This window comes from Cottoperca gobio, chromosome 14 (assembly GCF_900634415.1).
Source record: "Cottoperca gobio chromosome 14, fCotGob3.1, whole genome shotgun sequence".
Lineage (NCBI taxonomy): Eukaryota > Metazoa > Chordata > Actinopteri > Perciformes > Bovichtidae > Cottoperca > Cottoperca gobio.
The window spans coordinates 9,702,247-9,713,814 of record NC_041368.1 but is presented as its reverse complement, the minus strand read 5'-3'; the positions used below and the strand labels follow the sequence as shown (position 1 = coordinate 9,713,814).

Genomic DNA, 11,568 nt, shown 5'->3' with positions numbered 1-11,568 from the left:
ACCTTGGGCAACTCCGGAGAAGAATAGAGTCCAACCCCTATCCAGGAGTACGGTTCCAGAGCCAAGACTGTGCGTGGAGGTAAGCCCCACCAGATCCAACTGGTAGCGATCCACCTCCCGCACTAGTTCCGGCTCCTTCCCCCACAGAGAGGTGACGTTCCACGTCCCCAGAGCCAGCCTCTGCTGCCCGGGTCTGGTCCGTCGAGGTCCCTGACCATCACTGCCACCCGTGTGACAGCACATCCAACCCCAGCGTTTTTTCCCATGAGTGGTGGGCCCACAGGATGGATGGATTGGAGGCACCACGTAGCTTCTTCAGGCTGTGCCCGACCGGGCTCCGTAGCAAACCCGGACACCAGGCGCTCGCTGTTGGGCCCTCCCTCTGGGCCTGGCTCCAGACGGGGGCCCGGGGCTTCCTCCGGGCAGGGTCTCTCCTTTCCTTTCCCTTTCTTTCATGAAGTCGTTTTTGAACCATTCTTAGTCTGGCCCCTCGCCTGAGATCAATTTGCCTTGGGAGACCCTACCAGGAGCACTAGGCTCCAGACAACACAGCTCTCAGGTTCATAGGGACACACAAACCTCTCCACCGCGATAAGGTGATGGTTCCCAGAGAGGTCATAGTATAGTATGTTATAAAAATATTATAGAAAGTCATAGTATAGTATGTCATAAACATTATAAAAAGTCATAGTATAGTATGTCATAAAAATATTATAGAAAGTCATAGTATAGTATGTCATAAACATATTATAGAAAGTCATAGTATAGTATGTCATAAACATATTATAGAAAGTCATAGTATAGTATGTCATAAACATATTATAGAAAGTCATAGTATAGTATGTCATAAACATTATAAAAAGTCATAGTATAGTATGTCATAAACATTATAAAAAGTCATAGTATAGTATGTCATAAACATTATAAAAAGTCATAGTATAGTATGTCATAAACATATTATAGAAAGTCATAGTATAGTATGTCATAAACATTATAAAAAGTCATAGTATAGTATGTCATAAACATTATAAAAAGTCATAGTATAGTATGTCATAAACATTATAAAAAGTCATCGTATAGTATGTCATAAACATTATAGAAAGTCATAGTATAGTATGTCATAAACATATTATAGAAAGTCATAGTATAGTATGTCATAAACATATTATAGAAAGTCATAGCATAGTATGTCATAAACATATTATAAAAAGTCATAGTATAGTATGTCATAAACATTATAAAAAGTCATCGTATAGTATGTCATAAACATTATAGAAAGTCATAGTATAGTATGTCATAAACATATTATAGAAAGTCATAGTATAGTATGTCATAAACATATTATAGAAAGTCATAGTATAGTATGTCATAAACATTATATATATATATGCAGGAGCTCAGCCAAGACACACGAAAGTAACCGCATCACCAGTCACCTTAGTCTGGTTTGTTTTGGCTGTCATTACATTACAGTTCATTTAGCTGACGCTTTAATAAACCATTCCTTTATGAGTTTTTACTGTTATACACATTGATGGATTTTCTGACTTTCATTGTACTGTGAACTCAATTTAATGATACCGTGTATTATTGTGTCTGAACATTCAGTAATAACGTTCAAGAATGAACAAAGCTGTCCCTTTCATGTCAGGACTGTAAAAGACCTTAGGCACAGTTAAACATTGTCTATATGTACAAAGAAAACCAACTGAACAACTAACTAACTGAGTGCACAGGCAAATATAACAAAGATGCTCCTAAAACAATAGGCCTCCGTTAGCTTAAACTACCCTTCATATTTCAGAACAATTTATTACCTTCTCTGTTTCCTAAATAATTAGATCCCTTCAATTCATTCTGCATGCTGAACACAATCTGTCAATGGGGTCACCTGATAAATGCATTATGAATGTGCAATTACAGAGTGCTTTCTCTTCTTTAATTACACAACAAGTCGATGAGGAAACTAATGCCACAACCTCCCTAAAATACTATTAAAATAGTGGAAGGCACTATACTAACGTTGAGTATAGCATGATAGAAAATTATTATACAAATTAACTTTTGTTTTTCCTTTGATCTCATATTCAATTCAGCCCATACTAAACAATGTAACAACAATGTCCGTCAACTGACATCCCTTGATATATGTATTAGTATGTGTAGGTTTACATGTGTGTATGTATGCAGGTATGTGTATATATGTGCATGTATATTATTGTATCTTTCATTTGGTATGTAATTGATGTACTGTTGCCTTATTGCTCCGGGAGAGGGGTCGGTGGGATGGGTTGGGATGGGGCTGGGTTGAGGGAAAGTGGGTAAGGGTTCTTTTGTTAAATAAAAAATGAAAATGCCTATTTTGCTGTTTATTTACACTTTTTCATGTGAATAAAAATATTTTGAAAAAAAAACAAACAATGTCCGTCAATGAAAAGTCTGATCATTTATTTGCTTCTCGAGTCCATTGCACAGAAGAATTTGCTGACCATAAGAGGAAGTGCATTTTGTAACACATTCATGAGACATCAAGCTGTTGCATGTAACATTCATTAATACGACTCAACTCCTAGACCAACGGTCAGGAGGTTTACACAAGACTTCACATTACATCTGCAAATTAATTGAGCAATTTCCTAACAAAAGTATCAAAACTACATGTTGCATGTATTTGACATTATCATCAGTCCTTCCTCAACCTAACTTTTATTTTAGATTTGTCATTAGGCTCCTAAATGATATAAACTGACCAGTAACTACTCTGTTTGTAGTCATTGTAGACCGCTGTTAACAGGTTTACATTCACACACACTGGACAAATGACCTCATCACTTTCTGGGATGGCTAATGTGGATAGTATACCATGATAAGATCTTTTTCATCCCTGAATAATCTGATTGAAGGCTCCTACTGGTCAGTAATTGTTCACAGTTCATCAGTCAGTTACTATTTTCAGTACTAGTTGTGGCTGCCTTGCTGTGAATTAAACAAATGGCACAATGTTTGGCACATAGTTAGTTTGAAAGGAATCGTTTCGACCTGCTTGAGACAACTTTTCATTGTCTAATAATGTGTTATAAGGAAGACGATTATAGTCCGTTTGACCCACTTTTATTATGACAATTGTTCTGTCAGAGTAGGAAATACACAGCACAGCTGATACTTCTTGGCTCACATCTTAGAGAACAGTTTTATATAACGTAACAGTTCAAAATGTCCATTTCATGTTAAGTCTACTGTACACTGGTGCAGTAATGACACTGACATTTTCAAACAGTGTAAGGAAAAAAAAAGTGGATTCATCGTTTCATCTTTCTTTACTAAGCAATTTAGTAACATTCATGTATGCACATGCTGACCTGGAGAACGTAAAATGACAACATGTATATAGTTTTGCTAACTTATCTGCCTCAAGCCAATTATCTGGTGGACTTCATATCTTCACTTACACCAATAACTTAATGCTTTAATAAATCATCATTGACACTGATCTTAAAGTATTAGACAAACAACATATATATAATATAATCAGAAACAGATGTTTTTGCAGAAACAGGTACGTTAACCACCAGCTGCATAAAAGGAAAATTATTGGTAGTTATAACTTCATGACATTTTACAATTGTCAACATACTTCTGTATGTATGTATGTATGTATGTATGTATGTATGTATGTATGTATGTATATATATATATATATATATATATATATATATATATATATATATATAAATATATGTAACTAGTCTCTGAAAGTACATGAGACACGGTGACACCTCCAAGTGTTTCTGACTCGATGTGCAAAAACGCAGTTTTATTAAGAGTTTTTGGAGTCATCCGGCGATCAGGTCATAAATATATATATATTTATATATATTTGTAAACGAGCATAGATTTCTTTTTAGTTAAAAGGGGTATGATTAAAATTTTTGTTTCATATTTATTCTCATCGTTATCTACCCAGAATCTTCCTTCTTCTCAGTGTTTTGGTTTATTTTGTAAAAAGAAAAAGAAATAAGTTTAATGAAATCTTAAGAGGTAAAAATGAAACACCAAAGTATGGTTTACAGTTTGTACTACCTTGTCATTTGCAAGTGCCTTCATCATTTCAAGTGTTAATTGTAAAAATAAATGTTATATATATATAAATAAATATATAAAGCATAAGGTACTGCTGACAATGAAGATGCTGGTCATCTGGTTATAAATGATTAATCTGCAGAAAAAATATCATAAAGAACATTGAGCTAATCTTATCCAGTAGAAGCAATTTTACTGTCAGCGCGGTGTTAAAATGAAATGTGCTAATTGTTGCTTTAGAGAGAAATATCACAATTTTTATGCTGCATGAAGATATCAATGATTCATATAAATGTTAGTGCTATTTCTTTCACTTTAATGACAGCAGCTCGGTGTTTTTTATTAAATTTTTTAAAGCCACTCGGATATGTAATAATCGTAAAGGCTCATTTTGATGAATATCACTAAACCCGAACTGTGTACACACTAAATATTCCTCAAAACTGTGCCTTCATTTTCTGCTTTAACAATCTCACTATATAATCTGCACGCTGTGTCTCACCAGGCTTTCATACAGTGCGTTTCCCTTTGAATACACGGTTTTAGACTATAACCCGTGTTAACTTGTATCATGGAGCAGCTGCCACTTCACTAATTTGCACCAATCACTTCATATTAACAGTTTTTGATTTGGCACAATCCATTAATTTTCTCAAACTGTGGCCCACAGTTGATGCGTTCTCCTGAATGTACAGAGTTGTCTCAAGTGCAAATCATTTAATATCTTATGGAATGGCATATCTGAGGAGTTTAAAAGCTATAAAAGAAGAGCCATGATGTTTGACATACAGTATACTGTATATAAGGTCTATTGCGTTTCTCTATGTAGGCTGTCGTCATATCTGTGCACATATGCACACAATAATATGCACTTCTTCCCGACACATTTTGACTACACTGATGTGTTTTCTTACTGGAGTGTAAAATGCAACCTTTGCTCTTTCTCATCAAGAAAAGAGACTCCTGGTTTTTCTTTAACCTCATTAAATTAGGTATCATTTAAACTATGCAGAGCTTAATGAGTTACCCATTTTCCTTGTCCCTTGTATTATCTGAACTGCTGGTGCAGTTTGCGCAGTTCATCCCAGAAGAACAAGGACAAAATGGTGTGGGGGCCGATCCGGAAATAAGAGGCTCCCAAGCCTTTGTAAAGTCCAAGCAAGCCCTCCCTCCTCAGCGTCTTAGAAAAGCAGTCAGTGAATCCTTTATAAACCTGCCCCTGAAACATGAGAACATTAAAGTCAGCCTGGATCTGATGAGCTCTAAAAATCAATGCAGCGAAACCAGATATGTCAAAATCTGACACCTACATTACCCACAATGCAAATCAACTACCGACAGTTCAGTCAGAGATTCAGGTGTGTCTAACCTTTCCCAGCAGGAATGTTGGGCCCCATCAGTTACATTGAAAACTATCATACACAGAGGCAATTTCAGCATGAAGGTACATTGAATAGCTATTGCTGAAATAAACATACATTAGTATCAAAATTAGATTTTATATTATAAAAAAAACAAACATATTTTAATATATCTTCACCTTGCCCAAATGATCCACGGGCTGGTTGTAGAGCCGTGTGCTCACGACATCAAAAGGCGTCATAGCGATCACCACCACCACACTGCTGATCATGCCGGCACTTAGAGCCACGAACCAGCTGTTCTTTGGGAACACCTTGGGAAAAATAAAACAACAATGTGATGAGGTTTCCAGACCATAAGGACACGTGAGGCTCCGTATGATAGAAGTGAGAAAGGACTCTTCGCACCAGTGCAGTGATACCAGACCAGTAAGTCATCATCATCAGCGTATCACGTGTGTAGACACTTCTAATGTCAACTGGTCATGCTCTCCTACGTGCAGTAAAACAGAGGGATGACTATTATTAGTGTCTATGTTACACACACTCTCCAGTAGCTACCGTCAACGCTGTTATCAATGCGAACCTGATGTTTTACAACACAAAAGTATATTAATAACAACTTTATTAAAACACAGAAGACATTTGCGTCACGCTTTATCAGGATGGTCATAGGAACAATAAACAAAAAAGGACAGACAACACAGCAGCAACTAGACACATTTTACTACCATCACTCCCTCACCGGCCAATTAAAAACTGGTGAAAGGAAGTAGCACAAGAAAACTATAAAACCAGAATATCACAATTATTTCCTGAACATTTTGAATTTAATTTAATACAGTTCAATGATTGGTTAAGTTTTGGCTTTTAATAACTTTTAAACTAGAGCTGGGTCAGCAGCAGCAGTACACTGGTTGCAGGTTGTGTAAGTTTTAGTCAGGGGGGGGGAGGGGGGCAATGAAAGGTGTCGAATTTCTATTGTTTGTCAGTGCAACAGTGACTGCTTTTGTAATATGTACACAGCTACTGACTACAAATGATCTCTTCTCAAGCCTGCAACTACTGAATATTTTCATGATCAATGAATCTTCTGAATATTTTCTGAATGAATCACATCTATAAACTAGACAATCTAGACTCTTGATAATATCAACAAATACAGAAAGATGCCCAGAACAGGTGTAAAGAGTCCGATGTGACTGCTTAACCCACAGATGTTCATCTTACGATCATATCAACCAAAGACAAGCAGCGCATTTTATAACGTTTAAAATGATTGCTGATAATTTCTGGCCGGTCAACTGATCATAGCAACTCTATGCAAGTTATGCAAGACCCCCCAAAACAGACCTGTTTATTGTTGAACAGTGTGGTCATACAGAAGACGCGCATACATGGCTGAGGAAACAACACCCCCCTTGTCCAGCCTATTTCCACTCATCACAGCTGAATTTAAAAGACTTTCATGTTGAGTTTAAATCTCAGCATGCCCTCCCAGGGAGCAGTAACATATTCTAACCTGTAGGTCGATCACAAACTCCTTGGCGGAGGAGAAGGTGGAGAGTTGTGCAGCAGACCCCACGCTGACCCTCGGTACAGCAGCACTGGAGCCCCTCCACAGTCCCAGAATGCCATGCTGTTTATAGATGGCTGCCAGAGCCTGGATCATCCCCTGGCAGGAACAGGAAGCGCACGTGTGGGGAAACTTGTTAATGCCGGTCACCCATATTAAATAGCATCAGTATGGGTTATTTTATTACCTGGTGTTTGTATTGATGTCCAACTGCAATAGAGGAGGTAGACTGACTCTGCAGATGAGTCTTTACCTGTCAATGGAGAATGTGTGTCTACAGTTACAAGTGACAGCTCACCTTGAAATGTCACACCTGATAAACCTTAAAGGAACAGAACAAACTAAATAAAACCAGCTACTGACCAAGTATACGGGACTTCCCATCACTGCTCCCACCACTCCAGCTAAAGCGCCTGCTACCGTGGTTTTAGCCGCACTGACCCTTCCATTGGTGTGGATGTAACCAGAGGACTCAATGATGGCGAAAGAGCCGAGTCTGACTCCATTCATAAAAAACTGATAAACGAGCCCCGGCACCAGTCCTTTCTGTAAACCGGCCAGTCCGTCCACTTTACCGATAGTATAAAAAGCGTGAAACACGTTGCGATAGTAAATCTGGTACGAGCCCCGGCTCTGGAGCTCTCCCTGAAGCTGCATTCGCGTTTTAACGACCTCCAGCGGGTTGGTGAAGAGGCAGGCTCCGCACGCCGCCGCTCCGCTCAGCACGAAGTCCATCGCGACTGTCCGGCGGGGAGTTTAGGCCTGCAAGTCCGTCCTGTCCTTCATGGCAAAAGAATTCAGCTCAGCAGTTTTTCCTCCTCCCACATACTGTGAATACACACGAACACAATCCAGTGCGAGATCATGAGTGAGACGCGCATCATTCAGCTCGCATACATTAGAGCACTTCAAGAGCTCCTCGTAAACTCGTAATTCCAATACAAATTGGTACTTGTCTGTTAAACGCCACAAACTGTGGTGTACTATTCAAAGACTTCAAGACATATTCAGTCATTCTTTTTTTATGTATGTAAAAGTGTGTTGTATTATTTTCCATGACGTTATGATTATTAATTGCCTTTCTTTTTTAATTAATTGTTTGTCCAATGTTTAACGATTGAAGAATACTTTCTCATTTCTGTTAAAACTCCCAAAAGCAACCACTGCTTGTTCCTGGAGTGTGACATACTAATTGAATTTAGCTAAAAACCTAACCCTAACCTTGATAAATGAGTTATTTCATAAATGGAAAATGTGCTTTACATTTGTATATATACTGTATATACACACTGTGTGTGTATGTATATTTATAATTTATATAAACAATCTAATAAGAAAATGTACATGGGGTAACTGGAGACATTAGTATTGGACGTACACTCTATTCGTCCCCTAAACGTCTCATTTTGGAGATGTACGTGTTTACGTACGTTTGACGCTCGTCTTCTCAGCCAATGAAAAACCATGTAGTTCGCTGGATTACTGGATTAACAGGTAGTCTAAAATATATCGCCATGTCAAATTATCATAATATACACATGGGACAGTTGGGACCAGTAGACTACATCCGTGAGAAAGTTTCATTTTCAAACAACTTCAGAGCCTGAAGTTATTTGAAGCCACATGTGATTACTTTGAGTGTTTTACAACACAATTAAAGATATATATTAAATAACAATAATCAACATTTCGGAATAAAGAAAACAAAACCAAACAATAAAAATGTCATGAGAGTGGAGAGAAGTGAGGTCAGGGAAATACTGGGTCAACGGAGCAGCACAATCCCTCTCAATCAGAGATTATTGTCTGAGGGAGATCAGTGACTTCCTGTTTTTAATCACATCTCTGTTTAATCAAATGATGTGCATTTACGGTTAAACTGCCAGAGGCATTTCCACAACTCCAGTCTTTGTGCAAATATAACAGAATGTTTGCTTTACAAATGTAATGCAAATGTTTGCTATTGAGCCGCATATTTGTTTTGTATTATTTTACAAACCTCAACCCAAATTTCTTAAGTACCAACAGAATATTATTTTCTTTAACTTTTTAAAACATGCACATACAAAGCAATCTTAAAATACTTTTTACAATGTTTTGAGATTGCTTTGCCTCAGTTCTCACAACCAAGTTTCAATGTGACAACTTCTTTATGCAAAGAGCCAAACGGACTTACTAAATTCTCACAAATTCTTATATAAAACATGTGAAACCCTAAATCACATAAGACAGAAAGAACGTTTTAGGGGTTATTGCTAAGAAAAAGTAAACTGTTGCAGTGAAGTACAGTCTTCGTAAGAATGTAGTATTTGCTATGTTAAAAGTATACTATTTGGTGTTGTGAAAATTGAAACTGGAAGCTGGCTCATTATGTGTTAATCTGCCTCTGCAAAGCACAGTGTGACAGTCTAATAATTAAATGGTCTATTTAAAGCAGCTACATTGATGCAAGCAGCTTTGTGTTTGTGATCATAATTGTATCTTAAACAGGTGCTCTGATGTAGGTTATCTGCAGTTTGACATAGTTTCTGTCCTCCTAATGAGCTTGAGCATGATCCAAATCCCTCTTCTCTGTTTCCTTAACCACACACTTAATCTTCTCACCTGAAACCTACCCGCATAATTTCTTTCCTGCTCGAGCATGTATGCATGCTTTTGTAAAGTTCTTTATTCACGTGCAAGATTTGCAATGAATTGAAACAGTATGTTCTCATGCAGTGACGCTCATACAGACATGGAGTAGTTCAAAGGTTATGTAAAGACCTGCAGAAGTATTGTGCTTCAAGACATTTACAGGAGATAATCCACTTTCAAACTGCAGCCTGCAGCCTGCAATGCAACTCAGCCTTTATTATTTCTCATCGGTATGATTGTACAAGGAAAATAGGACAATTATCAATGAAGAATAGTGTCAATTAAGGGTCAAGGTTCATATTTTGTGCCCTTCTTCATATGAAATCCTTAAAATCAAGAATGAATTCTGTGTTGAAAGATGCACACTGAGGTAGCACCTTCTCAGTAATCACTCCTGCTGCTGAGTTACACTAATAGCTTCTGCCTAATTGTTCCCTCTAATAATGCCAGGGTGTAATCCTCATGCAGCATAAACCTCGACCTGATCCCTCGAACTTTTAATCACATCCTACTGTCGGAGCCAGGGTGTTCAAGACCACGACAGGACAGAAATTATTTCTGGTTTTCTGGTTGACAGGAAAATACTTGTTAGATTCTACCCAGTTGGATTTAAGTAATCGCCCTCAAGTCTTCATCTGACTCCCTGCTACAGCAAGAAAGTAAGGTGAGTGCTGCTATATCAATATTTATTGTGTAACTATAATGTTAAATACTGTCTTTCGTAAATTAAACAATTATTTATTGAACAGCATTATTAAGTTGTTTTTGCCGTAAAATGTTACACATTAAAGTTATTTCACTCAATTTATTTTTTAATGATTCACAAAATATTTCATAGCCTAAATCAAAAGGAAAAATTAAACCCTGAAACCAACTTAATTTGGGCTAAAAAATCCTATTTTTTAAATTCTAGAGTGCTGGAATGTGTTGAGAAAATGCTTATACTTCTTAAAATAAATAAAGTATTTAGTCTCTTGGATGAGCTGGAAAATGCATTTTCACAAAGATTTAACACGGTTGTTTTTCTGACCTCATAAAAAATAATTTTTTGGCGGATCGCCGGTTTTCACAGGACAGCAACGTTACAATCATACAATGGTTTCATAGAATATGATGCATTGCTGTACGTTAAACTACCCAAAAGCATATGAAGGAGTTAAATTAGATCAACCCTAAACATCTACAGTAGTAGAAATGCAACATACACATTAATGCAACAGTAATATTAATGCAAAAACATCATATATAAAAGTAAACCACTGACAAGGATTGTTTTTTCCTGCACAATGAGTACTTTTACTTTAAGTAAAATTTGCTGACAATACTGACATACTTTTACTTGCACCAACAATAACATTTTATGTGATAAGATCCTCTCAAGTGTTTCCCCTATTTAGAAATAAGTCTAAAAATGCAGTTAATTAACAAAGAGGTCAGTCATCTATATTGTTCATCGCTGGTATCAAGAGTCAGAGTTAATTGGATTATGTAGTGTCGGGAAGACACCTACGCAGCCAACAGTATCACTATCAGTACAAGGCCTACATGTACCGGATGAAGGCGGAGCACTTTATACACTTGAAATAGACACCCAGAAAGACTTAACACAAACATCACTTTACATTTTCTGTCCTATTGTGTTGCATGTATAAGTCTACATGTTGCATAGCATATGAATGGCCCAGCATTCAACAATATATCCAAACATCCATGATGGAGCTTCTTGGTTTAAAGTCTATCAGGGTTAACAAGCAAAAACACCTTTCTCAAATTCCCTTTTTGTACCAATGTTCAATAATACAGGAATAAATACAATGCGAGAAATGCAGAACATTCCTCAATTTGTGAGTTAAATAAATGAGAATCCAATAAAAGCAGGCCTTCTGGTTACAATATATTTCAACATGGGAAATGCCC

The 11,568-nt window shown here is 37.2% G+C and overlaps 1 protein-coding gene across 1 annotated transcript; it reads right to left on the bottom strand.

Annotated features, from left to right (window-relative positions):
• Window positions 1-2,426: 2,426 nt before the first annotated feature.
• slc25a35 (solute carrier family 25 member 35) lies at window positions 2,427-7,847 on the bottom strand. The gene is made up of 5 exons (XM_029449062.1): window positions 7,381-7,847; window positions 7,205-7,270; window positions 6,964-7,116; window positions 5,621-5,755; window positions 2,427-5,299 (listed from the first exon to the last, which is right to left on the bottom strand). Exons 1-5 carry the CDS (start codon window positions 7,750-7,752, stop codon window positions 5,129-5,131), a joined length of 897 nt encoding a protein of 298 aa, XP_029304922.1. The 5' UTR covers window positions 7,753-7,847; the 3' UTR covers window positions 2,427-5,128.
• Between the last annotated feature and the right edge of the window lie 3,721 nt (window positions 7,848-11,568).